This window comes from Grus americana, chromosome 10, assembly GCF_028858705.1.
Source record: "Grus americana isolate bGruAme1 chromosome 10, bGruAme1.mat, whole genome shotgun sequence".
Lineage (NCBI taxonomy): Eukaryota > Metazoa > Chordata > Aves > Gruiformes > Gruidae > Grus > Grus americana.
Window position 1 is genome coordinate 24,227,119 of NC_072861.1, and position 27,793 is coordinate 24,254,911.

The 27,793-nt window shown below is 64.0% G+C and overlaps 4 protein-coding genes across 5 annotated transcripts; 3 read left to right on the forward strand and 1 right to left on the reverse strand.

The window, feature by feature from the left end:
- Positions 1-1,379: 1,379 nt before the first annotated feature.
- Positions 1,380-5,020, reverse strand: CIB1 (calcium and integrin binding 1). The gene is made up of 7 exons (XM_054836581.1): positions 4,778-5,020; positions 4,397-4,431; positions 3,752-3,854; positions 3,260-3,413; positions 2,865-2,983; positions 2,696-2,784; positions 1,380-2,411 (listed from the first exon to the last, which is right to left on the reverse strand). Exons 1-7 carry the CDS (start codon positions 4,826-4,828, stop codon positions 2,390-2,392), a joined length of 573 nt encoding a protein of 190 aa, XP_054692556.1. The 5' UTR covers positions 4,829-5,020; the 3' UTR covers positions 1,380-2,389.
- On the forward strand, positions 4,954-6,276 carry GDPGP1 (GDP-D-glucose phosphorylase 1). Its single transcript, XM_054836582.1, has one exon. The coding sequence runs from the start codon at positions 5,003-5,005 to the stop codon at positions 6,098-6,100; it is 1,098 nt and encodes a 365-aa protein (XP_054692557.1). The 5' UTR covers positions 4,954-5,002; the 3' UTR covers positions 6,101-6,276.
- Positions 6,277-8,183: 1,907 nt separating this feature from the next.
- On the forward strand, positions 8,184-20,560 carry TTLL13 (tubulin tyrosine ligase like 13). Of its 2 annotated transcripts, none has more exons than XM_054836577.1 (16): positions 8,184-8,302; positions 8,848-8,978; positions 10,597-10,753; positions 11,037-11,187; positions 12,285-12,736; positions 13,258-13,442; positions 14,391-14,681; positions 15,048-15,231; positions 15,549-15,746; positions 17,158-17,527; positions 17,644-18,407; positions 18,477-18,587; positions 18,666-19,083; positions 19,657-19,712; positions 19,788-20,028; positions 20,409-20,560. In XM_054836577.1, exons 1-16 carry the CDS (start codon positions 8,282-8,284, stop codon positions 20,537-20,539), a joined length of 3,861 nt encoding a protein of 1,286 aa, XP_054692552.1. In that variant the 5' UTR covers positions 8,184-8,281; the 3' UTR covers positions 20,540-20,560. The 2 variants fall into 2 exon arrangements, with proteins under 2 accessions (XP_054692552.1, XP_054692553.1); XM_054836578.1 differs by having other exon boundaries at positions 11,037-11,180; positions 12,287-12,372; positions 12,511-12,736; positions 14,391-14,579; positions 19,657-20,028.
- A 100-nt stretch (positions 20,561-20,660) lies between these two features.
- On the forward strand, positions 20,661-27,782 carry VPS33B (VPS33B late endosome and lysosome associated). The gene is made up of 23 exons (XM_054836580.1): positions 20,661-20,838; positions 20,997-21,077; positions 21,168-21,229; positions 21,435-21,484; positions 21,820-21,887; positions 22,094-22,139; positions 22,489-22,583; positions 23,011-23,115; positions 23,353-23,449; positions 23,663-23,740; positions 23,991-24,064; positions 24,441-24,527; positions 24,613-24,703; positions 24,941-25,015; positions 25,329-25,393; positions 25,486-25,540; positions 25,626-25,672; positions 25,912-26,044; positions 26,333-26,406; positions 26,973-27,074; positions 27,224-27,299; positions 27,371-27,487; positions 27,648-27,782. Exons 1-23 carry the CDS (start codon positions 20,743-20,745, stop codon positions 27,725-27,727), a joined length of 1,854 nt encoding a protein of 617 aa, XP_054692555.1. The 5' UTR covers positions 20,661-20,742; the 3' UTR covers positions 27,728-27,782.
- The last annotated feature ends 11 nt before the right edge of the window (positions 27,783-27,793 follow it).

A 27,793-nucleotide genomic window follows, 5' to 3' on the forward strand; every position in this document is an offset into this window, starting at 1 on the left:
TGAGCGTTGGGCCGGGGCACAGGGGCTGGTGATGCTGCCCAGAGGGTCCCTGTGACCCCGCTGTCAGGGGTGCATCCAGGGCAGCGAGCGTGGGCAGCGCTCGGCTGTTTTGGAGCTGTGCGTGGAGGCGCGTGCTGTGTTGGGCAGCATGGCAGGGGCAGAGCTGCGTGCGATGGGGTGATGCCGTCCCAGCACCGCGAGAAGCGGGGGAAGGCAGAGGTGACCAGGAGGAAGAAAAGCCGGTGCCTGGGGCTGGGAGCGGGGCAGCCTCCAGCAGGAGAGGGGCTGCGGCAGCCCCTTCCCCAGGACCACGGTGTCGTGCTGCACGTAGGACCCCACTGCCAGCCCAGGGCGCAGCCAGGTCCTTGTCCCTGTCCCACGCAGCCGCAGGCAGACCCAGCTCTCAGCCAGCAGGCCCCGACTCCGTGACGGCCAACAGCCGGGACCAGGACCTGCGGTGCGGTGCTGCTCGTGAACCCTTGTGCCTGGGAAGTGCCGGCAGCGTGAGCACGGGGCTGGAGGGAGCGGTGAGCTGCACACCGAGCTGGCGTGTTGGGGCAGGCTCCCCCCCCCCTGCCCCGCCGGGGACCAGCACTGCTTCGCTCCCGGCTGGACCAGTGCACCAAACTTCCTGCCCAGCCTGTTCTGGGACATCAAAAAAGCAACCGGAGGCGTTGGCTGGTGCCGTGCCAGCAGACACAGCCCCCGGGCGGCGGGCAGATACCATCAGCACCACGGGGCACCGAGCTGGAAGGGCCAGCACCGCCGGGAGCGAGGAGGTACGTGAGAAACGGCCGCACCGACGCCCCGAGACAGCCGCCAGCCGCTCCACCCTGGCGCGGGTGCTCCCACGGGGCGAGTGGACCCCGGGCGCTAGACCGGCACCAGCACGGGGTGCCACAGCCCGGACCTTGCGTTGCGGAGTGGCTCTGGCGAGGAGGTTTGCCGGCATGGTGGGAGCGCTGCCGGGGCTGGCCGGGTTTTGCTGCGAAGCGCAGGCAGGGCCGTTGCCTGCGGCTGGCGGTGGGCCAGGGCAAAGCCTGATGGATGAACAGACACAAAGGGCTCCGGCGCTGCCCACAGCAAAGGTAGCTGCTCGCCTGCCCTGGATTTCCCTTTGTGCCTCTTGCTGGAGAGCCGAGCTCTTTGTGTGGCGCCTGCTGAGAACAGTCCCCGGGTTTAGGGCAGGGAGGTGGCCCACGGAAAGGACTGTCACCGAGCAGGACGTGGGACCTGTCCCCCGGAGCTGCGGCTGGCACGCAGGCGGAGGGGCCTGGCAGGAGCCCGTGTCCCCAGCACCCCTCGTGGCACCAGTCCCACGGCGCTGCCGGAGCAGCCCCCTCCGCCGTCCCCGCAGCCAGACAAAGGCGGCACAGAGCGGAGGGTGAAACCAGAGCCCTTTATTTGTGTCCTCACAGGAGCAGAGGGAGGAAGAGGCCAGGGCAGGCAGAGCAGCTGCTGAGCTTGAGCCAGAGGAGGGGGGAGAGGAAAAGGAGAGGAGGCCCCACGCGCGGTCAGCGCCGAGGCAGCACGGGGGAGGAGGGCGGCTCTAATGCTGGGATGGCACATCGATACTTGGGTTACTGCTCAGAGAAAGGGATCCTCCTTTGGGTTATTGCTCAGAGAGATCCGCCTTTGGGTTATTGCTGGGTTATTGCTCAGAGAAAGGGATCCGCCTTTGGGTTATTGCTCAGAGAAAGGGATCCTCCTTTGGGTTATTGCTCAGAGAAAGGGATCCTCCTTTGGGTTATTGCTCAGAGAAAGGGATCCGCCTTTGGGTTATTGCTCAGAGAAAGGGATCCGCCTTTGGGTTATTGCTCAGAGAAAGGGATCCGCCTTTGGGTTATTGCTCAGAGAAAGGGATCCTCCTTTGGGTTATTGCTGGGTTATTGCTCAGAGAAAGGGATCCGCCTTTGGGTTATTGCTGGGTTATTGCTCAAAGGGATCCTCATTGCAGCAGGGAGGCTCCCAGGAAGACGGGAGAGCCGCGCAGGGGCTTGGTGGGGGCAGGCAGCTCCCTGCCTGCCAGTGGAAGGCACAGATTGGTACCGAGGGCAGAGAGGGGCTGTGTTTGGTGCAGCACGGCCCCCAGCCAGGAGCACCTCTGCGTGCCCCCCCCCCCCCCCCCGCCCACAGAGCTGCCCTCGGTTTGCATAAAGAGTTAAAATCCGATCCTGGGAGAGCAGAACGGCTGCAGGCAAAGCAGCTTCCCAGGGCCCCAGGTCATCTCAGGCGTGAAAGGGGAGCAGGAGGGTGTCCTGCCTAAGGCACTGCTGGGCTGGTGAGGAGCGGGGGGCCTCTGCCGCTCCGCTCGCTAAAAGAGGAAATGTCTGAGACCACGAAGAGCTGCAACGGCCGGAGGAGTGGTTCTGCTGGAGAGCCGCAGGGCTCACAGGACGATCTTGAAGGAGCTGCAAGAAACACAACAGGTTCTGCACCTCCTCGCTGGGTCGCACGCAAGTGGTTTGTGAGCACCCAGTGGTACAGGGAGGCAGCGGTACCCTGCGCGGGAGAGGCTCCCCACACAGTTAGCACAGGATGCAGTTCCTTCTGCTTCTACAGCAGACCTCGTACAGGGTAGCCCTGCCTTACTGCCACCGAGAGCTCTGCCCCAAGGCCAGCACAGCGACTGGGGCAGGCAAACCCCCCCAGACAGCCCCCCTGGGACAAGCTGTGTCACTGGAGACCACAATACCTGACGAAGTCCGGGGAGCGGGAGACGACGTGCTGGAACTCGGAGAGGTTGATGGTGCCATCCTTATCGATGTCGGACTCCTCCAGGATCTGGAAGGGAGGGAAAGGTGAGCGGTGAGCTCTGTGGCCAGCACCGCGCAGCGGCCTGTGCCCAGCCTGATGGTCCTCACATTTCGGATGAGCTGCTCCATCTCGGCATCGCTCAGGGGGGACTCCTCACCCTGCCCCGTCAGACAGTTCACCAGTTTCTCCAGGTCCTTTCTGTCCAGAATCCCATCATCATTAAAATCTTTAGGGAAGAGGAAAGTCACATTTCGGCAGGGCCTCAGTGACCCCAGAGAGGCACAAGCACCCACACTTGGCGAGGAGAGGGCCTGGGCGACCCAAGGACACAGCAGGCTCCACACGGCTCCTCTCGGTGCACGCCATTGCACCAAACCCGCAGTTCCCACAGGGAGGTCCTAAAGCCACCATCCCCGTGTGCTCTCTGAGTACACTGCCAGCCCTCGCGAATAAGGATTCATCCCTGCCCCCCCCCGGACACGGCATCTGCCGCCAGCCTTACCAAAGATGCGGAAGGCGTAGAAAGATTTGATGTCCAAGGTAGCAGAGTCGCTGAAGGCGCTCAGCATATCGAGGAAGTCTTCGAAGGACATGCTGTCGTCCCTGTCTTCCGAGGTGGAGAACACCTGGCAGATGCGGTGCTGGAAGGGGTTTGCCTGCCAACACAGAACAGCTCAGGGCAGGGCCGGGCAGTGGCAGGTACCGACCCCGTGCACCTGAGCAGGTACGCCGGTCTGTCGCACACAGCATGACCATCCCTGTGCCGTGCCTGCCCAGGACAGCAGGGATCTCCAGGATCCACCGCAGCACAGCGGGGACAAGGATGCTGTTTGCTGGCACAACTGATGTGCGGTACGCGAACAGCTTCCCCAGGCGACTGTTGGAGCAGCACGTCAGGGGCAGAGCACCGGCACGGCGGTGGGTAAACAGGGCCCTGCCCAAACACACCCGCACCCAGGGAGCAGCGAGTCCCGCTGCCCGCCAGGCACCGTACCCGCAGCTCCGGCAGCGTCAGGATTTTGCTCTTGGGAACCCGTGCGGAGCAGGCATTCACCCTCTCCTCCTTTGGCAGCAGTTCACCGAACCTCTTGTAGGCACTTGAAGAGGCAAGAACAAGAGACGCTCTGTGGCGTGAGCGGCGCGGGAGGCAGCCCCTCTGGGCACGGGCAGCGCAGGCGGCTCTTCCCAGCGCCGCACGGAAGCGGAGGGCCCGTTTCCCACAGCTCCCTGCCAGCTGCGCGCAGGGCCGGCCCGGGTGGCCCCGAAAGGGCAGTGCCTGCGTGCCCGGGACCCCAGGGCCAGCGGGGGAGAGGAGCCGGCCCAGGCGGCTGGGACTTCAGAGGGGAAAGAGCCGCCTCTGGGCCAGCACCCCGCAGCCAGCTCCCCAAAGCCAGCACCCGCTCTGCAGGGTGTCACCGGCAGCACCCACAGACCTTCGCCCCTACGGCCCGGCTGGCGGGGAACGGCCCAGCCCAGGAGCGGCACCTCCCGTCCCGGTCCCGGTCCCCGTCCCCCCTTGGCGGAAGGGAAGCCCCGCAGCAGGGCCGGGGAGGAGGCAACCCCCCGTCGTGGGGCCCGGGCCCGGCACCCCCCTCCCGGCAGGGCCGGTGCCCCCCTCCCTGCCCGCGGCAGCACTTACAGCAGGATCTCCTGCTTGCTCAGGAACGTCAGCTCCTGCGGGGAGAGCACGGGTCAGCACCGGCCACCGGGCCCGGCCCGGGACACCCCAGCGGCGGCGGCCTTTGGCCTCGGGGCACCCCCCGCGCGACTCACCCCCGGTCCCGGTGCTGCTTCCAGCCCCGCGGGACTCGCTCCCCCACACACCCCGCCCGGTGCCGCTGTGCCCCCCCGCCCCGGTCCCGGTGCCCCTCTCCCCCGCAGGACTCCCCTCCCTGCTCCCGGTGCCGGTTCCCCCCCCCCCCCCGCGGGACTCCCCCCCGATCCCGCCCCCCCCCGTCCCGGTCCCGGTCCGGCTCCCCCACCCCCGCAGGACCCCCCGGTGCCGGTGCCGCCCCCGCACCTGGTACTCGCCCAGCACCTCCCGCGGCAGCAGGCTGGACGAGACCCCCATGGCGGCCCGCGCCGCTTCCGCCTCGCACGTCACTCCGCCGCTCCCATGGCAACGCCCCGCCCCCTGCGGCACGTAGCCCCGCCCCCAGCGCCGGGCAGCACCGTCCGGGGCGCCGGTCCGTCCCCCGCCCCGCTGGGCCCCGAGCGCTCCGCTCCGCCCGGTCAGGCCCCCGGCATGGCGGCGGCGGGCGAGGAGCCGGGCGACCCGAGCCCCGAGGACTTCGTCTACGGGGAGGAGGACTTCGTCCTGCAGGGAGCCGGCTGGGGGGGCGAGCCGGGGGACGAGCCGGGCTCCGCGCCGTCCCGCTTCGACCGGGCGCTGCTGGAGGGCTGGAGCGACAGGATGGAGCGGGGCTTGTTCCGGTACCGGCTGGGGCCGCTGCCCACCCGCGTCCTGCCTGGCCCCATGCGCCTGGTGGCCCAGCTCAACGTCCAGCGCGGCACCGAGCGCCGCCCGCCGCAGGCCGTCCGCAGCCTCCGGCAGCCCTTCGACCCCCGGGCCTTCAACTTCACCCGGATCCGCCCCGACGAGGTGCTGCTCCGCCTGCGCAGGGCGGGGGGCGGCCCGGCGGCCCCCGACCCGCTGCTGGTGGCGATCAACGTCAGCCCGCTGGAGCGGGGCCACGTCCTGCTGCTGCCGGAGCCGGCGCGGGGGCTGCCGCAGGCCCTGACCGCCCCGCTGCTGCGCGGCGGGCTGGAGGCGGCGCTGCTCAGCGCCCACCCGGGATTCCGCGTGGGCTTCAACGGCCTGGGGGCCTGCGCCTCCGTGAACCACCTGCACCTGCACGGCTTCTACCTGGGCCGGCCGCTGCTGGTGGAGTCGGCGCCCGCCCAGCCCCTCTGCCCGCGGCGCGGCCTCGGCTTCCTGCGGGACGTCCCGGCGCCCGCCTTCCTCTTCTACGCCGCGGGCCCCGCCGGCCTGGAGGCGCTGGCCCGGGACGTGTGCCGGGCGGCGGAGCACCTGGCGGACACCGGCCTGGCCTACAACGTCTTCGCCACGCGGGGCGACCCGCCGGGGGGGGCGGCGGGGGCCGGGGGCGGCCGGGGGCTGCGGGTGCTGCTGTGGGCGCGCAGGCCCAGCTTCGGCGCCAAGGCGGGCGCGGCCTTCAACGTGGCGCTCTGCGAGCTGGCCGGGTACCTGCCGCTGCCGGCGGCCGCGGTCTTCCGGGACATCACCGAGGCCGAGGCCCTGCGCGCCATCCGCGAGCACCTCCTGCCGGAGCCGGAGCTGCTGCGCCTCGGCGAGGACCTGACGCGGCTGCTGGCGGGCTGAGCGGGGCCGGGGCCGGGATCGGGATCGGGGCCCGCACCGGAACTGGCGCGGCTGCCTCCGCACCGGGACTAGCGCCTCCCGCCCGCCAGGGGGCGCCGTGCGGCGGCGTGGGTGCGAGGCCGCTGCCAACGTGACCTCCTAGGGCCGCTCTGGCTGCCGGCGCCGGAGTCTCTATGGCATGTGGGGGTGGGGCCGCCGTGGCCCCGCCCCCTGCGGGCCCCGCCCGCTGTCGCCATGGGAACCGGGCGGCTCCCGAGAGCGGGCGCCATGGAGGCGGGCGGCGGCGGCGGGGGGGGACCGGCCCCGGGAGCCCCCCCGGGCGGGGAGACGGCCGCTGTGTGGCCCCCGGTGGGTCCCCCCGAGCCGCGGAGGAGGCGGAGGAAGTGCAGGCGAGTGCGGTGGGCGGGAGGCGGCCGAGCAGGCCGCAGCCCCCCCGCAGGGCCCGTCCCCGGGCCGTTGTGCCCCTGTTCCGCCGGGATCTCGGGGGCTCTGTCCGCCTGTCGGTCTGTCTCGTTAGCGTGGGGCGGTGCCGGACCCCGTAAAGGCCTCCCTGCCGTGCGCACCGCCTGGCTCGCGTTCGCTCCCGGGCCAGGGCCCAGCCCTGCACATCACCGAGGGGCATCGCTCGGCCCGGCCCCGCTGGGCCTCAGCCCCAGAGCCGCTTTCCGGGCCCTTTCTGAATCGGACAATAAATGCTCTTTCCCCGAAGTTGTCCCAATAATCCCAAGCGTGACGTGTCCAAGGAAGGCCCCATGTTCAGGCCGCTCTTTGCCACGTCACCTCACGCCTTGCCGAGCCCGTGTTGGCTCCAGATCAGATTTGCCCGTTAGCCCGGGGCCCCGGTTCCCCACTGAGCGGCTGTTCTATCGTCTCTTTCAATTCCAGTGTTCCCTCCATCAATCTGGCCAGCTGCAAGTACGAGAGCGGTAAGTCCGCGGTGCTGCAGGGTGTCCCTTCGGATCAGCCCACCGACTGCCAGCCCTTTGGATGCCTGCTCAGCTGGCGCCGAACTTCCACAGCACGGCCGCTTTCAGCTTGTGTTTAGCGATTGCAAACAAGTTGGGCCGTCGTAGCAGTAGGAAGTTTTTCACACGTGGCCTGAGGTGCCCTCTGGTTTAGAGAGACATAAAATGTGCGACAGCGGTGCGAGCCCTCGGCCCCACCGTATGTCTGCATTTGCCATATGCCTGCTAAAATTGGTGAGGAGGGTTTAGTTGGGGGCAGTTACAATGCAAGACTGGTACTCGTGCCTGGGGAAGTGACGTGAGAGCTCTCGACTGTTTCACGTAAAGCCGGTAATGGAACAGGCAGCAGCCGGTACCCAGAACCTCTCCCCTTGTGTCCATCTCCAGTGACGTGCTCCAGGGAGCTGGTCCACCCTCCGTCTTGCTCTGCTGCCACAAGCTGTTTCTTAAAAGAACAGACTCTTAGCATTTGATGGACGTTATTAGCCAGTTTGCTAATGACTATTCTCACAGTGCAACCACATTGGTGTAGCTGAGGGTCACGGCCTGGTCAGCTGTGTAAGGAATGTTTTTTGTGCAGACGAACAGGCGCTGCACGTTTTGCCCCGGGCCATGCTGGGGCAGTTTGGTGACGGGAGGCGGAAGGGAACCCGCAGCAGGAGGTGGTGTGACAGCGCAGATGCCATAGGACCCAGAACCGTTTTGCAATGGTTCCTAGCATGCATCGACCTTCGTCACCTCCCCAGCTCTGTGAGAGGCCAAATCCAGAACTGGCGCTAACACGAACCATCCCAGCAGCGACCTTCTGAAGGATGGTATCTGCCCGTGCGGTGTCAGACCCACAGCAGATTCAAGCCTGCTGTGGCTCAGGAGGTGCTCTGGGACCCCAAGGCATGTGGACTTAGGGGGCTGGTAGGTCCCAGCACACCTGCAGCCAGAGGGTGGGTGAGTTTAGCCGGGTAAGGCTTGTGTTTGTCACCTCCTGAAGGCTCCCGCCAGTACCTTGCAGCCGGGAGAAGTTTGTTCCATGCTCCATCCCTGGTTACTTTGGGGATTTAACAGTCCCTGGTACTTGTGTTCTCTGCCTGGCCCCTTGTCATCTGCTTGCTTTGGTACAGTGCGGCGGGCAGCACGGTGCTGCGGGCTGAAAGAAGCGGGAGAAAACGAGGAGTGGACAGTGTATTGGACGGACTACTCTGTCTCCCTGGAGCGCGTCATGGAAATGAAGCGGTTTCAGGTAAATACCCCCCCCCCGTGCAAAGTCTGAGCAGCGGGAAGTGCTCAGGAAGGGGAGGGAGACGGGGGCTGGTAGTGGAACGTGTTGCAGAATGAAACAGAAGCATCCAAACCAGCACCCGTGCCCCCCCTCTCTGCATCGGTTCCAGAGGGCACGGGTTCATGAGCCTTTACTTCTGTTGTGTCGCTGGTATGGTGCCATCAGCAACACTTCGGCAGTCAGTAGCGTGGATTGGAGAGCTGCCAACCCCTTTAATGTAGGGTGAAATAAATGGTTCTTGATGACAAACGGCTGCCTTCCTGAAGCTGTGATACTCTAGGGAGGGAGAGCTTCAGGGCTGAGATGGAACGAGCAGATAAATCACGCTGGTGAAGTTCAGATAAAGCAGTTGTAGTGTAATGTCCCTCAGCAGACATTCAAGGCCACCGCGAGCCCAGCTTCCCGTTCTGCACGCTGCTTTCTCCATGCACCAGCATTCCTCACGTCTCGAGGAGGATCCCTGCTGTTCCTTTGCTGATTCTCTTTTTCATCTGCACCTCTTTCAGAAAATCAACCATTTTCCAGGCATGATAGAGATCTGCCGTAAGGACTTGTTGGCTCGCAACCTAAACCGCATGCTCAGGCTCTTCCCCAAGGAGTACAATATATTTCCCCGCACTTGGTGCCTGCCAGCTGAGTGAGTGATACGCATTAATGCAGCTGAGAACAGGGGTATGAAATTAGGAAGTGGGAAGTGCTTGACAGGCAGGGCCGGGATGGGGGGGGCCTCTCTCAGGCTGCAGAACCTTCCCTGTGACTGAACGGGGCGTTGAGACACGTTTCTGGTTTCACATGTCTTTAATTCCTGAGACTGAATTAGCCCGTGGAGTGGCGTCCTCCACGATGTGTGCCCTGCAGACCGCGTGCCAAAGGGCTAAATCTGGGCAGAGGGACCCACCCGGGGAGCCAAAGGGCGGTGGGCGAGTGAGAAGTGTAAATCAGTGTTTTGGTGGAAGGACTCTGCAGCTCGAAGTGAACAGGAGAGGCAGCGGTGGAGCAGTGTGGCAAACGCTCTTCCCCCGCCGGCTGGGTCGGTGTCCATCGCTGCCCAGGAAGGGCACGGGCAGGGGCACGAGGTGGTTCCACCCCACCGACAGCAAGGGCTGTCTTCACAGCCCCGGCACCTCTGCCGTCCGCTGCTGCAGAGCATCCTGATGGCGGAGGACAGCGGGAGAGCGCGGGGTGCTACGCGAAGCAGAATGCATACACAGTTAGATGTAAACCATCACCAAATTACTCAAGCTTTGGGGCAGAAGGCCTGGCTTCTCTGATCACGTACAGGCAAGCAATGATAGAAACAGCTGAAAGCGACCAAAGAGCACTCAATTTTTGGGTGGTTGTAAGGGGACAAGATACCCATTCTTAGATTTTATTCTTACCATTTCCTGAAAACTTCAAAGCAGGGCTCCCATCTCCTGCTCTGTAGCTGAACTCTCCTCACGGTTAGAATGATTTTCTTAATACCTGACCTAAAGCATCTTTGCTGAAATACCAGCTCTTCTCTCGTTTGCACTGGCCTTGGAGAACAGTGGTTTGCTGTGTTTTGCTAATGGTGTGTCATGTCCAGGAAGGCTGTGTCCTCTCAGTCTTCCCATTTTTGCAGAAGCTGGACCTAGTTCTCTCGTCTCTCTTGCCAGGCTGCATTTCCTGGCCTCTGATTGCTCTTGGCACTGTTCTCTGGGATTTGTCCTGTTTGCCTCTCCCTTTCCCTAAATGTGGTGCCCTCTATAGAGATTGTGCTCCTCCATCTACAGCAAAATAATTAACTGGCATATGGGCTTGACTCTTCAAAGCACCGTACTCCCGCTGGAGCTGCCTCTGAAGATCAGCCACGTAACGTGATCTGGGAGCTGGCCGTGGCCTCCCGCCTGCCTGATGAGCTGGCCTAAAAGGGGACGTAGAGACTTGTGACCTCCTCCTCCTCTGTAGCCAGGGCTTGTTTATTCTCTCCTGCTCTCTCTGCAGCAGCAGAGCCGAAATCTTACTGGCTTCTGCATGCACGGTGGTGACCACTTCTATGAGCCTCCGGGCAGAGGTGGAGATGTGTGCAAGTCAAAGGTGGAACCAGGAGAGCTTTGTCAGGTCCCACAAGGACCAATCTGTATCTGATGTAGATCAGGAAGAGCCGTACGGTTCCTCTGCTGCAGAAGTTTGGTCTGTACTGGCCTGCAGCACCATAGTTTGAGTCCCTGTTACAGGAGAGCTCAGGGGCTGGGGTTTTGGCAGCTTTTAACAGTCACCCCTTCCTTCTATAGCTATGGGGATTTCCAGGCCTACAGACGTGCAAGGAAAACCAGAACATTCATCTGCAAGCCAGACAGTGGCTGCCAAGGGAGAGGTATCTTCATAACACGTAATCCAGAGGAGATCAAACATGGAGAGCGTATGATCTGTCAGCAGTATATCTCTAAGGTAACGGGGACAATCTCAAAATGCAGGTGGAGGATTGCAACCTCCTAGCTCCTCCAGCATCCCGCATCCTCCTTGTGCCCTCTGCCCTGCGTCTTCCTGGATCTGCCAGGGGCACCGAGGTGGCTGCAGCACAGCAGAGGCAAGGCGAAAGCTTGCCTTCCTCCTCGCTGCTGAGCTGCCAAGGAGCGGCCCAAGCAGTGCAGACAGAGCAGCCAGCCTCCAGGAGCTGGCAGCACACCTAGCAATGTTTATCTCATGCTTGTTCCTGCCTTTTTTCTCACAGCCTTTCCTTATTGATGGCTTTAAATTTGACATGCGTGTCTATGTGCTGGTCACATCTTGTGACCCACTGAGGATTTTTCTCTACAAGGAGGGTCTGGCCCGGTTTGCCACCACGAGGTACATCGATCCCAGCAGCAGCAACCTGGTAAAAAAGGGAAGTTTCAAAAAAACTTGCATAGTATCTGTAGGTGTTAGTTCCTAATTTGTCCTAGGGGTGTTCCCAGACCTCAAAAAGACGGGGACTGGTGGGTTTCATGGGATCCAGCTTTCTTCTTTCCTGTTCTTCCCTCCCTCTGTACCTCCTCCTCCTCCTCCTCACAGAAGGTATTTCAGGAGTGTCTGAAGTAGATCTCCTCCCAGGCCCCACATTTGGGCTGTCTACTGGCATTATCACAGAATCATGAAGTTGTTTTGTTTGGAAGGAACCTTGGAAGGTCTCAAGTCTGACCTCTTGCTCAAAACTGGGTCAACAATACATTCAGATCTGGTTTCTTGGGGTTTCACCCGGCCAGGTGTTGAGAACCTGCAAGGACAGAGACCCCACGGCATTTCTGGGCAACACTCCTACTGCTTCTTGCTTTTATGAGTGTTCTCAAGACCGCACTGTTCCTTGTCTGCCTGTGCTTCAGGCAGAAAAGGGGGACCTGGGGAGTATCTGGTGGTAGTGGAACAGCCCAGGAGAGACAGGAGGGGAGCTGGGAAAGCAAGGTGCAGAGCACGGCTGTGCCCATCTCCAGGCAGGGGTCTGCAACCTGTGAAATCCCAGCAGGAGATGGACTGTAGTGTTGGATTGCTGTGCTACAGTCGTGGCTGCCCTGACACACCCCGGGCTTCTGGCTATCTGCCCGCTTCTCCAGAGCTGCACATGTATATGCCCTCCCTCCGGTACGCGTGTGTCTTGGAGAGGTCTTCTGCTTTGGGTGGATAAAGGCAGAGGACGAATCTGCAGAAACTTGCTGCAGCTTCTGTCCTGAGGAGTCCCTGGTTTATTGGTGAGGCCACGGCTGGAATGGCATTTGAGGAGCTCTTCCCCCCAAGAGGACAGAGGTGTGGAGAGGGTAGAGCTCTGTTAGCCCTAACTTCTGGCTAGACAGGGAGTCACCAGCATGCTTAACTCCTCGCTGCAGGTCACCGCCAGAGAGGAGAGACAGAAGCGGGTGAAGTTGGGGCTGGATTAGTGCTAATGGGGCTGTTTCTGTTTATGCTCTGTGGCTGAGAGTAAATGAAAGTCTCTTGTGGTTCCTCTCTCAGGATGATATCTGCATGCATTTGACCAATTACGCTATCAACAAACGTAATGAAAACTTCGTCCAGGATGACACGATGGGCAGTAAGAGGTATTGTCTTGTGCACGTACCGCGATGCCCGGTGCACATCCTGCTGGAAAGCTGCGCTTGGGACACTGGCTTACTTCCGTCTTTCTTGGGGCAAATGCGGTATCACAGGTCAGCTCTTACCATCTCCTGTCCACGCAGGAAACTGTCCACCCTGAATGCCTGGATGATGGATAACAACTACAACACAACAAAACTCTGGGAAGACATTGAAGATATTGTTATAAAGACTCTTATTTCAGCTCACCCTGTTGTGAAGCACAATTACCAAAGCTGCTTTCCAAACCACACTACCGGCTGTGCCTGCTTTGAGATACTGGGGTTCGATATTTTGCTAGACAGAAAATTGAAGCCGTGGCTGTTAGAGGTGAGGAAGGAATCTCCTGCTGGGTTGAAGCAACTCTGGAAGGAGCAGATAGCCGAGAGCTGGCTCGTCTGGGAGAGGCTCCGGAACAAGGGGCGGTGGGATGAACAGAACTCATTTGATTAAAAAGGGCCACCTCATTCACAAAATGAAAGAGGCTACTAGCCAAGTGACCTGCTGCAGGCTGAGCGGGATCTAAGGGCCCGTTCCCTGTACGCCCTCTCTAACAGCGGGGAGTTCCCTGAACCTCAGGCCTCCTTGACCTGTGACAGCATCCAGAATTCACGATAGCAGCCCCACACCCGTAATCCTGCGGGGTGTGGGATCTGAATGACCTGCAGTGGGGACAGGCATTACACTGCAGAAGGACTGAACCGGCCACTGCGTGCAGCCTCCTGCTTTCTGTCGCTGTTACAGGGAAGAACCTCCATGGAAAGTGTGCGGTGGGGCAGAGTGGGGCGAGGGCTGGCTACTGGCGTGCTCCCTGGGAGTTGCCGGGTTAGATTACCTGCTTGTTTTGGCAGGTGAACCACTCTCCCAGCTTCACCACGGACTCTCGCCTAGACCGTGAGGTGAAGGATGCTCTTCTCTGTGATACCATCAACCTGATAAATGTGCATGCCTGTAACAAAAGGAAGGTGCTGGAGGAAGACAAACAGCGGGCAAAGGAACGGCTCCTCCAGACCCATCAGACTCTCCGTGCATCCAGGTATTGCTCTTCCCCATCATGCTGCAGATCCCCAATGAGAAAAGACGGGGCATGGCAGAGCAGGATAGAACCAAGGCTGGCTGTCTCCAAATGGAGCAAGCTCCCAGAGGCCATGGCACTTATACAGCCTCTGAGAAGGGATCTCCCCAGCCACCCGCATCCCACAAAGAGCCAGGGCTCGTCTCAGGGCACTAGGAGATCTGAGACGCCTGGTGCTCTGGGTCCTCTACAGAGCTATCCCCATCGAGCTGCATCTGCTTGTCACGTCCTTCAGTGCCGACGGGCAGCGCCAGCACCCTGGGCTCGCAGTGACTGCAGCACTGCCCCAGGGACCAAGAGCACCCAGAGGCACGGGGCCCTTCTCCAGAGCAGGGTTCCTTTCCCAGGGCTGACGGTTTCCCCTTCTCTGCCTGCACATCCTTTCACGAGGCCACGTTAGATGGCCTGCTGCCCGGGCTCTTCCTGCTGTGCAGGGCGAGGCAGGAACTCCCTCCAGCTCCCATTTCAATCAGGAGACCCGAGATAACTCCGGGCTGGAGACGCTGAGCGTGTTAGCCCTGTGCTCTGCCTGCCCCAGTGGCCTCAGCTGCTCCGATCCCTGCTCACGAGGAAAGCTCCCAGCAGCGTGCGGGGTGGCAGATATGCCTTGAATAGGCACTTTTAAACCAAACTTCTCTTGTAACAGGTGGGTTAGTTGGGTGAAGAGGCTGAGGGGCAGGGTATGAGCCTGGGCAGCAGGGGAGAGATGTGGAAATGCTTCACCAGCACTCTGCAGGTAGAGGATGAAGAAGTGCAGGTTGTGTTGGTTCCCTGCAGCGCACCCATGTGAAACAGGCTCCCAAACGGGGAAAGACGGGGAAAAGTGCTAGCTAGGCCCTTGTCCCTCAGCCAGGACAGCACCTGGGGCCTCCTCGCAGCTCCCTGCCTGTGCTTTCTCCTGGTTTGCAGACGCGAGGAGTTAGAGAGCAGCCAGGCTGCCTGGCTGTCTCAGGCAGAGAAGTACGAGAACTCACACCTGGGCGGTTTCCAGCGCATTTATCCAGCATGTGGAACAGAGAAATACGAGCCATTTTTCAAGCAGAGTGGCTCCCTCTTCCAGGAAACGGTGTCATCCAAAGCACGAGAGGAGTGTGCCAGGTACGCTGCTCCTGCGGAGAACCCCCTCCTCACAGGGGTGGCACAGAGACCACTCGCTTCTGACCCCTTCTTGGGAGCAACTCTGCTGCTCAACCGATGCAAGTAAGCTGGTGAGAGCTGGAAGGGAAGGAGTCTCCACATGCTGTGCAACCATAGCAAAGCAACTTCCTTTCGCACGTATCGCACGTATGGCAAATGCCATATCCCATTGACTTTTGGACCTGCGCCATGTTGCAGGTGTCCTCCACCCTTCTGGCACGCACAGCCTAATCCAAGGGCAGTTCTTACAGTAGTGAGAATCTCTTTTAAAAGCACTCCTGGCCCATTTCTTGTCACGCTTCTATTATGGTCTATTCACTATAGAACTTCCGACTGCAGTAAAACGTCCTCGGATTGAAGGCTTCATAATAGCCTTTTGCTATTGTGGCTCTTATTGAACCTGTGACTAAGACTACTGTTCTATGGCAGGCAGCAACTGGAGGAAATTCGCCTGAAAAAAGAAAAGTTGGAAGCTCTTACCAGGAAGAAGAAAATGGAGAGGAAAGAAGACCTGCATGGAGAGTCAGCTGGGGACAAATCCCAGATCCGTAATAAAACCACAGCTCCTACAACCCGCCTCACCTACAGACGCACCAGGATGTGGGACAGGAAGGTACCTTGCTCGTGTCAGTGGCTGTCCATGGGGCTCTCAAAGGCAGTAAGGTGGCTCTGGGAACAGGGCTGGGCCGTGGGTGCCTCCCAAGGAACAGAACTACCAGGTTTGACTCCCCTTCACGACATCCAGAGAGCTGACAGCCTGTGCTGGGACGGACTTGCAAGCACCAGTGTTGTCCTTTCCCTGTTGTGGCTCCCACTCTGCCCCGAAGTCTGCAGTTCTCCTTAGGGCTCGGAGCAGCGTGCGGCTTTGTCTCTCTCTTGCACATTACTACAGCTTCACCTTTGCTGGAACTCAGGTCTTTCTTCCCTAAGGTACAGCCCATGCAGTATGACTCTATGCAGCCCCAGGATATTGTGGAAGATGAGGAGAAGAGAAGAGTAAATGCTCTTCTGCAGCGCGAGAACCTTATCCGAGGCCTGGGCATCATAGATCGGCTCTCCCAGCTGCTCCCCACAACCAACAGGCCAGCTGACACCCAGAGATCCTGCACCGTTATCCCCAAAAGCCAGGTAACTGAAGATTGCCCAGATCCACCCTGCAAGACCGACACAGGAGACAGCCACTCGCAGGAGGATCATGAGGAATGAACCGTGGGCATTGAGCATGCCTGGTGTGGCTCAGTTAAATGAGATCCGACGTAACGTCTGGGTCTGTGGGTTTTCATCCAATTATGTGACTGTGTCCCTTTCCAACCGTGCATGCTGCCTTCTGCTGCCCCAGAATACCACTCCCCAGTATTCCGAAGAACAGATCACAACGATACTGCCTTTTGGACATTGCTGTCCCCAGCACGCAGCTTAGTGTGAGCTGCTGCTTCTGGGGTAGGCTAGGAGCACTAATTAATTCCAGGGCAGGCCAGGCTAGGAGCACCAGCCTGCTAGGAGCACGGTAAAGGAGTGCACATAGCAAAGAGGGACTGAAGGGAAGCCTGGGGATGCCTAAAAACAAACAAAAAAGGTCTCTAGGTGAACTCTGCGCTCCCTAAGTGTCTTGCCTTCTACATTACGCTGTTCCCCGCACGGGGAAGGTGACGAGTCCACCGTACACATTCTGATGCAAAGTCAGCGCGTGTGCCGAAAGCCCCGCAGGGCTCGGCCCTTGGTCTGGGGCTCTCCCTTCAGTCACCCTCGCTCTGCAAGAGCACGCTGCAGTGTAAACCTCGGCGTTGCTGCTGCCATCCCAGGCCGGCTCGAGGTGCACAGCTGAAGAAAGCTGGGCTTCGCACCAGGGGAACCGGGGTTGGACCTGGAGTTAAGGGAGATCTGCTTGGTTGTCTCAAACTGAATCTCAGCTACTACACTGATTCCCAAACCAGGCTACCAGCGCTGCTGGTCTAAAACCAGGCGAGGAGGAAGCCCATAGTCCATTGTCTGTGGGCCCCATTAGGCACCAGAGTTGTAGGAATTGTTCAGGATCGAGGAGGCTCCTAGTACCTTACAAGAAATTGGAAATAATCCATTTAATTTAACAACAGAAGTCTAAGATGGGATTTGATCTGTAAGAACTGATGGTAGCTGCCTTTTCCTCTACCAGACAAAGTGGAACAGAACCTGAAACCCAAACTCTGCCTAAAATCAGGGTAATTTTTTCAGCAGCAAAGGATTATCTGGGGGTGGGTCAGATCCTTCATGGCTGAGTCTTCCCAGCCTGCTCTGGCGTTTCTCTCCACAAACCCTGCTCCAGCTCAGCCCAGCGTTACGGGCAGAGGGTGGGAGTCAGTGCTGCTGCAGGCAGATCAGGCAGGCAGCTGCCGTGACCCCTTAGGTGATTAGAATTGAGGACAGTGACTGTGGCGTGCCTGGGGAGAAGGCGCGGGGCGATGCTTTAGCGAGCACTTGCGGATGACCAGACAAGACTTTTCCTTCCCATCTCATGCCAAGGCCTGTAGAGCTGAGCTGCGGCTGCTTTCTTTCCTTCCAGCCGCAGCTTCTCTGGGATGCGCTTGGGGGCCAGGACACCCACCACTTAGCGATGCTCATCCCACTCTCACTCCCGGGAAGTTCAGTCCGGTGTTCGGGACAGCCGTTCGTACCCAACCCCAGAGCCAACGCTGAGCTGCCAGCTGGACCGGGCTCGGACCCCGCTGCTACGGGCACCCTCTCCGTTCGAGGCCAGAGCATCCGTTACCGTGAGCAGCACAAGGTGCGGCAGGGCCTCCGGGCGCAGGACGGGGGCTGGCTGCGGGGCCAGGCAGCACGGACGGCAGCGGTTACCCAGCCCTGCGCCGAACTCAAGGGGCTGCAGGTGAGAGGCCAGCGGCTCCCCGGCACCAGAAACAAGGCTGAAGGCTGTGAGTATACGTTTCCTTCCTTTGGCTCCGAGCGGCCGCACCGTGGAGGCTCAAGTCGGTGAGCCAGAGAGCTGCCGGTGTCTGCCTGCCCCCCATATCTGCCTGTGCTCTTGCAGGTGAAGCTGGCAGGCCGTCCTTCCAGACGGGCAGCTGTCACCCGGGGTCCCCAGCCAGCGTGGGGAAAGCGGCAGGCGATGGCACCTTCAGTTGCGCTGCAGTGCTGGAACTCCCCGTCTCCTCCACGGCCCACATGCAGCACACACGCACCTCGCACGGTGCCGGTGCCTCGCACACCTGCAGCGTGAAGAGCACAGGTAACGCAGCAGAGGGGACACCCACGCTCAGCCTTCCTCCCGCGGGCGCTTGCCCAAGACCCATGGCTGCTGGCCGGGGAGGGTTGCCGTGGCCAGGCCCGGGGCCGGTCGCTGCACCCCCTGACTGGAGTCCGGGCTCCAGTGCAGCACGGCCGCCCCGCCGCAGGCAGCTCTGCCTCAGCCAGGCCGCAGGCTGCTGCCCGCACCCCTGCCCGCACCCCTGGGCAGCGGCCCTGCCACCGAGAGGCCGCCCCGCTCCCTGCCCGCCGCGGTCGCCCCCGGCCCCTCGTCCCCCGACCGCCTGCCCGGGACCGGGACACCCGCGGCGGCCGTGCCGGGCATCCCCGCGGCGCGGGGCCGAGACCCCCCCCGGGCCGCCCCCGCACCTCCCCCGCCGGGCCCGCCCCGCTGCCGGCCCCGCCCGGTTCCCGGTTCCCGGCCATGGCGGCGCTGCTGCTGCGCGGGCTGCGGGCGGCCGCGCTCCTGGCCGGGATCCCGCGGCGGGCGGCGGCGGCGTGGCCCGGGGACCCGGAGCCGCCGGACCCGGCGCTGGAGGAGGCCGAGAGGTGCGGGGCGGCCGGGCCGGGGTCGGGGCCGGGCCCGGGGCCGGGCCGCTCACGTCTCCCCCCCCGCAGGGCGCGGCGGCGGCGGGCGGCGGCGCGGGAGCAGCGGCTGCGGCGGGAGCTGGGCGGGGGGCGCGGCGCCCCCGAGCGCACCCTGACCTGGCAGGCGATGGAGCAGATGCGGTGAGCGGCGGGGCCGGGGCGGGCGGGAGGGGCCGTGCCCCGGTGACCGTGCCCCGGTGACCGTGCCCGTGCCCGCAGGTTCCTGTGGCAGGAGCTGCCCGAGGAGTGGCCGCTGGAGCGCCTGGCCCAGGGCTTCGGCGTCAGCCCCGACGTGGTGCGGCGGGTGCTGCGGGGCCGGGGCTGCCCCCCGCCGCGCCGCCGCCAGCGGCAGGACGAGAGGGCGCTGAGCGCCGCACCGGCCCCGGCCCCCGGCCGCGAGGTGCGCGCCCCCGACGGCACGCTGCTGTACCGGCTGCCGCGGGGCTGGGGCGGGCCGGGGCCCGGCGCGCAATAAACGGCTGGAGGGGACCCGCCTCCGCCCGCGCTGCTTCCGCCGCGCCGGCCATGGGCTCCGAGGCGGCGCTGCTGCTGGAGGCGGCGGACTTCGCGGCCAGGAAGCACAAGGAGCAGCGGCGGAAGGACCCCGAGGGCACCCCCTTCATCAACCACCCCATCGGTGCGGAGCCCCGCCGGCACCGGCGCCCCCGCCCCGGGAGAGCCCCGCGTCCCGCTCCCGGGGGACACCGGGACCCCTCCTGCCCCGGAGAGCCCGTCCCTGGGAAGGAGCCCCCGGGACCCCCCTCCTGCCCCGGAGCGCCGCCCGCCCCCCCGAGCCCTCCAGCCGGCCCCCAGAGAGAGCCAGGTCCCCTCCTGTGCCGCGGCCCTGCTGCCCGACCGGGGGAGAAACCCCCGGGCACTGCCCCCCACCTCCCGCCCCAGCCCCGTGCTTGGCCCTGGGGGCTCCCCCCCCGCTACCCCCCTGCCCGGGACGGTGCCCACGGGAGCTGCTGCCCGGCCCGGGGCCCCTGTCCCCACAGCCCCCCACCTGCCCGGGCTGGGGACAGCGCCCACCCCGCAGGTGCCGGCCCCCGGGGCCTCCCTGCCTGCCCCAGCCCTTCACCCCGCAGGACGTGCCCGTGGGGTCCCCCCTGCCCACCCAGGGCGGGTTTTGGGGGACCCCTCGCTGCCCTGGCCCGGAGCTGCCCGCTCCCCCCGTGTCCCCCTCCCACCTCTCTGCTCTGCGTCGCAGGCGTCGCCAGGATCTTGGCCCACGAGGCCGGCGTGACGGACATCGTGGTGCTGCAGGTAACGCCCTGCCCACCCCTGCCGCTGCGGCACGGGCCTGGCCCCGGACCCCCGACCGTCCCCTCCTCATCCCAGGCCGCCCTCCTGCACGACACGGTGGAGGACACGGACACCACCTTCTCGGAGATCGAGGAGCGGTTCGGGGAGGAGGTGAGACGCGTCGTGGAGGAGGTGACGGATGACAAGACGCTGCCCAAGATGGAGCGGAAGCGCCTGCAGGTCGAACACGCGCCCGGCAGCAGCCCCCGCGCCAAGCTGGTCAAGCTGGCCGACAAGCTGTACAACCTGCGGGACCTGAACCGCTGCACCCCGGAAGGTAGAGCACCCACCGGGCCCGCCGGCACCGCGGCGAGGGCCCTGCCCGCCCCCGGGAGCCACGGTGGGGGATGCCCGGGGTGCAGGCAGAGGCCGCCGCTCCGCCCGCGGGCACCTGAGGCTGACGGACCGACGGGCCCTCGGTCCCGACCGAAGCTGCTCCGAGCCGGGCCCGGCTGCAGGCGGGGGGGGGGGTGGTGGTGGTGGGGTAACTGGAGGGGCCGGCTGTGCCGGAGGAGCAGGACCCCGAACCCCGGCGGGCGCCCGGCCCCGCTCCGCCCAGCCCGGGCAGGGTTCGGGGAGCGCAGCGGTTTCCAGCCGGCGGGGGGGGGGCGCGGACCCACGGCCGGACGTGACGCGCGCCGCACGTGTTCCCCGCAGGGTGGTCGTCGGAGCGCGTGCAGGAGTACTTCCGGTGGGCGGCGCAGGTGGTGGCCGGTCTGCGCGGGACGAGCCCGCCGCTGGAGGAGGCGCTGCAGCGGCTCTTCGAGGAGCGGGGCCTGGCCCTGTGACCGCCGGAACCGCCACGGCCGGGGACCGCGGGGGGGGGGGGGGAACGCGGTGGCCAATAAACGTGCGCAAAGCCGAGTGTCCCGCCTCCGCGCGTTGCCATGGCGCCGGGCACTTCCGCCGTTGGGTTCCGTCGCGGGGTTCCGGCGGGGCCGCGGGCGCGTTTGGGCGTTCCGGGCTCCGCGCCGCTCCCCGCCGCCCCGCCATGGCCTTCGCCGGCCGCCGCGACGTGCCCGAGGCGCCCGACTTCGGTATCCTGAAGCGGCTGGCGCGGGACCAGCTCATCTACCTGCTGGAGCAGGTCCGGGCCCGGGGGCAGGGTCGGCCCGGGAGGGGGGGAGGCCGGGCCCGGGCCCCGGAGGGATCCCGCACTGGGGGCGGGGAGGGGTCGGGGTCGGCCCGGGAGGCGCCCGGTACCGGCAAGGGAGGGGGATCGGGCCCACGTCCCGCTGCCCCCAGCTCCCCGGGAAGAAGGACCTGTTCATCGAGGCCGACCTGATGAGCCCCCTGGACCGTATCGCCAACGTCTCCATCCTGAAGGTACCGCTGGGGCTGGGGCGGGTGGCCACCTGCTGCCCGCGCTGCGCTGCCCTGCCCTGCCCGCTCACGCCCCGGCCTCTCTCCCTGCAGCAGCACGAGGTGGACAAGCTGTACAAGGTGGAGAGCCGGCCGGCTCTCAGCGCCAGCGACCAGTGAGTCCCCCGGCACCGCGGCACAGGGGCTGCCCCGTACCCAAGCCAGGCCAGAGGCATTGGCGGAGCGGGCAGCACCGGGCAGGGGGGCAGGTGCCACTTCCAGCTGCCTGCTCAGAGTTTGTCCGCGCTGGAGCGGACGGGTCCCAGGGCAGGGCCGGGCACAGGGGCCTCTGACTCCCTCCATTGCTCTGTGTGATGGCAGGTTCTGCTTTCTCGTCCGCCCGCGGATCAAGACGATGAGGTACATCGCTGGTGAGTGCAGGCGGCCGAGGGGCCGTTGGTTGTCAGTCAGCGGGTGAGTCCTCGGCTCTGCGCTGAGGCTCGGGGTGCAGCAGTGTTGCGGGGAGGGTTGTGTGCTGCGCGGGCTGAGGCCAGTGCTCTGGGCTGCGGGTGTCGGGTGGGTTTGAGAAGGGCTTTATGGTGAGGCCACAGCCTTGGCAGATGGGCCCCGTGCCCAGGTTTTGCCTTCTGCCCAAGGTATTTCGGGTCCCAGGAGACGTGGGACCCTGGGCCTCGTCCTGCAAGAGGAGCTGTGCTGGTTTGGGGGCAGGCAGCCTTGGCAGAGTCTGCACGTTTCTCATCCGCAGATATTATCAACGCTGACAAGATGTCAGGGAGGAGCAGAAAGTACAAGATTATTTTCAGCCCCCAAAAGGTCAGTCTGACCACGCTCTGCTGCCAGTTCCCCCATCACTCTGTATCTGCCCAGCCTTCGTGCCTTCCACCCCTTCTACGGACACCAAAAGTTCTTCATTTCTGACCCAGAAATGTTTAACTAAAATCCAATGTTGCGATGCCTGGGAATGAGCTGGTCCCCTCCACCGCCAGATCTGTGCCTGCACATCTCTCCTTCTCTTCCAGTTCTACGCTTGTGAGATGGTGCTGGAGGAAGAGGGAGTCTTTGGTGGTGAGTGGGGCTGTGCTGCCTGCCCCTTCCCCTTCCCAGGGGCTGGCTCGCGGTAGCTCTGATGCCGCAGAATCCCAGTTGAATCCCCGTACTGAGATCCCTGCGCCGGCAGGGACGGGAGCGTGGGCAGGAACTGCAGTTTCCCACAGCCTGGCTGCAGGCAGCCATGTGCGTGCCGCAGCACCGGCACCTCTCCTCTGTCTTCTGGGAGCAGGGAGGGTCCCACCGTGAATCCCTGTGGAAAGGCCCCACCTCTGCTCCCCACACCCGTCTGCGGGGCTGTTGTGACCCTTGGGGTCGTTTCTGCCAAGGGCCAGGTAACTGTCGCCTTTCCCTGTCCCGAACTCAGATGTCACCTGCGATGAATGGTCCTTCTACCTGCTCCCCCTGGACGAAGACATCATCAGCATGGAGCTGCCCGAGTTCTTTCGCGACTACTTCTTGGTCAGTGGGACGCTGCTGCCGGGACGCTGCCCTGCAGGGTGGCGGCCTTTCCCTCGTTTGTCTGTTGGGCCCATGACAGAAGAGCTTTCTTCAGAGAGCTGATGTGTGACATCCTGCTCAGTGCCCTCAGCCCCTGCCGCAGGCCCTTGTCTGCTGTCCCAGGGTGGCTTTTACCAGGGGCAGCTGCTCCGACAGGCCGTGATGCCTCCCCTCCTCTGCAGGCAGCCCCCTGTGCTGGCCTCTCCTCTGCTCCCTCCCGAGCAGCTTCAGGGCATCCCAGCACGTTCCCGTGCACATTCCCCCTGGAAATGCCAAGCCCAGGGCCCTCTCCATCCCCAGCCCATCTCTAGCCGAGTCCTCTGGCGCAGCAGTTGTTTCCCAGCCAGCCTGCCCAGGCTCGCTCCCTGACGTCTCCTGGTCCCTGCAGGAGGGAGATCACCGCTGGATCAACTCCGTGGCTCGAGCCCTGCAGTTACTGAACTCCCTGTACGGACCTTTCGGCAAGGCCTATGGGATTGGCAGGTGTGCCAAGGTATGGCCCATGGTGCCGGGCTTGGCCAGCGTGCGGGGAAGTCTCTCTGGTCCCCATAAGGGGTACAGCTTGCAGGGAATCAAACCCCATGAGCCGTGGGGCATCGGGTCGCCCCTGTGGGCCACCTCGGCTGGCACGCCGCAGCAGCACGCGAGGGGCTGGTGCTGGGGCAGGCTGCGGGCCTCGGAGGGAGCCTGGGGCGGCTCCCCGGGCCCTGGCACGCTCTGCCCGTCACAGATGAGCTACGAGCTGTGGCGGGAGCTGGAGGAGGAGAGCGAGGGTGACGGCCAGGGCAGGAAGCCCGAGATTGGCAACGTCTTCCTCATGGACAGAGGTAGGCTAGAGCGAGGCGGACAGTGGGCAAGGGACGGCTGAGGAGGAGCAGTTTGGGCCGGCAGCTCGCCTGGAGAAGAATCTGGCGAATGGGGCAGGGAGAGCCTGTGCCGGCTGCAGGGAGCAGCAGGAGGCACGGGGTGGCTGGCCGTGAGGATGGGCAGGGGAGGCACGAGGAGCGGGAGGGCAGCCTGGGCACCATCTCTCCTTGCAGACACGGACTACGTGACGGCACTGTGCTCCCAGGTGGTGTACGAGGGGCTGGTGGATGACACTTTCCGCATCAAGTGCGGTAGGTCGCCGGGGGCGGCGTAGCAAGAGTCTCCAGGGTTTGTGCCCTGCGTGCTGCAGCTGAAGGGTGCGACGTGGGGACCATCCTGGTGCGGGGTGCTGCTGGAGGCTGTCCACGAGGACAGCCCTCGGTCTGACTGAGTGGTTGGGTGGGCATCGCCTGTCTCCGCTGCCTTTTGCAGCAGCAGCACCAGCATGTGCAGGGATGTTGCTACTGCTGGGGCAAAACAGCTCTTCATCCTTCTCTGCAGGGAGCGTGGATTTTGGGCCAGACGTCACCTCTTCTGACAAGAGTATTAAGGTGCTGCTCAACGCCCAGGATAAAGTGAGTCCTGCTCGCATGCCTCGGGGGAAGCGGGTCCCCCCATGCTGCGGAAGGAGCTGAGCAGAGAGCGGCCGGGTGCTACTGGGCCTCAGAGCGCAGGCTGGGATGAGTTGGGGCACAGAGACCAGAGAAACGTGGTCTTGCAGACGCAGCTCGGCTTCTGTAAGGGGCAGAGTCCCTGTGCGCAGGGGCACGTCATGCTGGGCAGTTGGTGTTTTGGGGCACTGACCACCCTGGCAGGGATACCGCCTCGTCTCGCTGTTGAGGCCACTGGCAAGCGGCAGCTCCGGGTGCTGCGGTGCTGGGGGCTGTCGCTGGGCGGGCGCCGTGCTGACGCGGGAGCGCAGGGCGCTCACTGCTGCGGTGCTCTCTGCAGGTCTTCAGCCAGATTCGGAACGAGCACTTCTCCAGCGTGTTCGGCTTCCTGAGCCAGAAGTCGCGTAACCTGCAGGCACAGTACGACGTGCGTATCGCCCCAGTGTGCGGGATGCACGCGGTGCCGTCCCTCCGCAGCCGGGTCACCTCCCCGCCTGCTCTTTCTTCTGCAGCGCCGCCGTGGCATGGACATCAAGCAAATGAAGAACTTTGTCTCCCAGGAACTGAAGGGACTAAAGCAAGAGCATCGCCTGCTGAGCCTGCGTAGGGGCCGGGCCGGCGGGGAGGGAGGGAGGGGCCCTCGGCTGTGCAGCGGCTGCCTGGGTTCCTGGGGAAAGTGGGGGGCGAAGGGCCCTGCTAGTCCCCGGGAGGGCAGAGGATCTGAGCGGAGCAGGGTAGCAGAGGCTGTCAGTACGTGCAGGTGGCCGTAGTGGGGCTGGGGGACAAGCGATCCGCAGAGCCTGTTACTCCTCCACAGCGGCGTCTCTCTTGGCTCTGCAGATATTGGTGCCTGCGAGTCCATCATGAAAAAGAAAACCAAGCAGGACTTCCAGGAGATGATCAAGGCTGAACACTGTGAGTGCTGTTCCTTGTCCCAACTGTTGCTACCCCTGTCCCAGTCCTCGCCCCCGTCCTGTCCCGGGCAGCCTCACATGTGGGTGCCCCGTGCATGACCACAGTCCTCCCAGACCCTCTGTACTGCACTGGATCTCGAGGCCCCACGTAGGGTCAGGCCGTGTCCTCAGAGGGCTGGTGGGTGGTGGGGTGGGAGGCCCAGCGTCACGAGCCTGCCCCGTTCCTGGGGCTTATGGAGGGAGGCTGAGCCCATCTCGGTTAGCTGGCAAGAGCCCTGGGGTGGTGAAGTCACGCCACCCCTTCCCCGCCATAGCTCTGCTGGAGGGCTTCGACATCCGTGAGAGCACCAGCTTCATAGAGGAGCACATTGACCGGCAGGTGAGACCCGCGCCAAGCCTGGGGGGCTGGCTGCTCCGGCCACCCTGTCCCGCTGCGGGGCTGCGGGCAGCTCACCGCCTGCTCCCATGCAGGTGTCCCCCATCGAGAGCCTGCGCCTGATGTGCCTCCTGTCCATCACAGAGAACGGTGAGGCGTCTGTCTGCGCCGGGCAGGGAGGGACTGACTGGGGCCCCCCAGCCTTGGGCAGAGCTCACTGTGGTGCTCCCCGCAGGTCTCATCCCTAAAGACTACCGCTCCCTGAAAACCCAGTACCTGCAGGTGAGTGCGCTGCGCTGGACAGGGCTTCCCCTCCCTGCCTGCCGCTCCCCACGAGGCTCGGGCTGTCTCTGCAGGACAGCTCCTGCCTCCACGGGCTCCGCACGAGCCCTGAGCTCTGCCTGCCCCTGCCCTTTCCCTGCTGGGTTGCCCTAAGCAGCCTCCCCACAGAGGTGGCACCCTGCCGCCTTCCCGTGCTCGCAGCTGGGGCTCTGCGCTGATCCGGCTGCCCCCCTCCCCAGAGCTACGGGCCTGAGCACTTGCTGACCTTCCACAACCTCAAGCGCATCGGGCTGCTGACCGAGCAGTCGGCTGGGGAGACCCTGACTGCTGTGGAGAGCAAAGTCAGCAAGCTGGTGACGGACCGAGCTGCAGGTGAGCGCCGGCCCCGCGAGTCCCCTGGGAGCCTGGGCTGTGGGGAGCCCTGGCACGGAGACCTGCCCCGTCGGGAGCACGTGGCAAATGCGGACACTGCGGGCACAGAGCGTGTCCCCAGAGATGGTGCTACAGACAGGGCCGTGGGCTCTGCCTGCGCGGGCAGCAGGGCTGGCAGGCACCCCTGCCAGGTCTCTCCTAGAGCTGGCAGCTCTGCACATCCCTCTGCCCAGCCTGCAGCTGCGGTCAATCCAGAGGGTCTGAGCTGTTCCTCATCATCTTTTCCAGGAAAGATCACGGATGCGTTCAATTCTTTGGCCAGGAAGAGCAATTTTCGAGCCATAAGCAAGAAGTTGGGGTTGGTATGTCCTCGTGGGGCTGCTGGCCTGCCACGCTGCCCAGGTGCCCGCTGTTGCCAGAAGAGCTCTGGTCAGTCTGTGCCTGTGCCCAGCTCTCCAGGCTCAGCACCCCCAGGGACACACACTGCACGGGGCCAGAGCCACTGCTGCCACTCCAGACAGCACAGGGGCTTCTCCCCTGGACGGGGGGGTCACTGCGGGCTTCCCAGTCTGCCCTGACTGGGCCCTGTTGGCACGGTGGCGGGCCGGGTGCTCTGGCCACGCCGGGGCTCGTCTTGCCCCCTGCGAACGCTCCGGCCCCGCTCCAGCAGCGGCGCTGGCTGCGTGCAGCTGCCTGGCACTGGGGGGGCAGCTCTGTGGCCTCCGTCCTGGGGTGAAGGAGAAGCGACGCTTCCCTCCCCGGCCCTCCGATGCACAGACTGCCCGGGCCGTGTGTTTGCCAGCCCTGGGGCGGTGGGGCAGAGCCTTGCTCTGAGCATCTGTCCCTCCTCATCTGCCCACACCTCTGTGGGGGTCGGTGAAGCCCCGAGCAGGCTGTCCCGTACCCCGAGTGTCGCACGTCTCTGCAGATCCCCCGGGCAGATGGAGAGTACGACCTGAAAATGCCTCGGGACATGGCTTACGTTTTCAGCGGGGCCTACATCCCCCTGAGCTGCAAGATCATCGAGCAGGTGAGGCCGCCTGCCATGGGGGAGCACCACGCGTGTGTCCCCGAGCCCCGGCCTCGCTGCGGGGGTCCCTCTGCGTGGGGCAGCGTTTGTCTGCTGGTCGGTGCCTCCCTCCCGCTGGGCCTGAGCCTGACACCCGCCCCGTCCCTCAGGTGCTGGAGCGCCGGGGCTGGCTGGGCCTGGAGGAGGTCGTGCGGCTGCTCAACGGCAACGAGTTTTCGGTCTCAGGTAGCGCCAGCGCCGGGCTGGGGGTGGGTGTTCCTGGGGCCGGTGTGTCCCACAGCGCTCTGCCCCTCCAGACAGCGCCGCGGAGGACAATCCTGCCTGGGAGTCCCAGCGCGTCGTCCTCGCCGTCTTCCTGGGGGGCTGCAGCTTCTCCGAAATCGCTGCCCTTCGGTTCCTGGGCAAGGAGAGAGGTAGGAGCCCCGGGGGGGTGCTGCCTGCCCGGGTGTGGTGCCAGCGGTGGCTGAAGGCCCCGGGCAGGGCGGGGGGGAGGTTGTGGGCTCTCCCGGGGCACAGCCCTGCTCTCGGCTGGGGCCGGGCGCTGGCGGGGCACTGGCGGGGCCTCTCCCCCAGGGTTCAAGTTCATCTTCCTGACCACGGCCATCACCAACAGCGCCCGCCTGATGGAGGCCATGATCGAGGCCAAGGCGTGAGGCCCGGCCCGGCCCTGCCGCCCTCCGCGCCAATAAACACCTCTCCCGGCACGGATCTGGCTCTGG

What these genes read in the sequence shown, in the direction of transcription:
- CIB1 (XM_054836581.1), bottom strand. Translation starts at nt 4,828, where the DNA reads ATGGGGGTCTCGTCCAGCCTGCTGCCGCGGGAGGTGCTGGGCGAGTAC. An exon ending in AGCAAGCAGGAGATCCTGCT is followed by an intron (nt 3,855 to 4,396) that starts GTAAGTGCTGCC and finishes TGCCTCTTCAAG; the next exon opens with TGCCTACAAGAGGTTCGGTG. An exon ending in TGGAGCAGCTCATCCGAAAT is followed by an intron (nt 2,785 to 2,864) that starts GTGAGGACCATC and finishes CCTCCCTTCCAG; the next exon opens with ATCCTGGAGGAGTCCGACAT.
- GDPGP1 (XM_054836582.1), top strand. Translation starts at nt 5,003, where the DNA reads ATGGCGGCGGCGGGCGAGGAGCCGGGCGACCCGAGCCCCGAGGACTTC.
- TTLL13 (XM_054836577.1), top strand. Translation starts at nt 8,282, where the DNA reads ATGGAAATGAAGCGGTTTCAG. An exon ending in GTCAGCAGTATATCTCTAAG is followed by an intron (nt 10,754 to 11,036) that starts GTAACGGGGACA and finishes TTTTTCTCACAG; the next exon opens with CCTTTCCTTATTGATGGCTT. An exon ending in GAACCGCTGCACCCCGGAAG is followed by an intron (nt 20,029 to 20,408) that starts GTAGAGCACCCA and finishes TGTTCCCCGCAG; the next exon opens with GGTGGTCGTCGGAGCGCGTG.
- VPS33B (XM_054836580.1), top strand. Translation starts at nt 20,743, where the DNA reads ATGGCCTTCGCCGGCCGCCGCGACGTGCCCGAGGCGCCCGACTTCGGT. An exon ending in GCTCTCAGCGCCAGCGACCA is followed by an intron (nt 21,230 to 21,434) that starts GTGAGTCCCCCG and finishes GTGTGATGGCAG; the next exon opens with GTTCTGCTTTCTCGTCCGCC. An exon ending in TGCTCAACGCCCAGGATAAA is followed by an intron (nt 24,065 to 24,440) that starts GTGAGTCCTGCT and finishes TGCTCTCTGCAG; the next exon opens with GTCTTCAGCCAGATTCGGAA.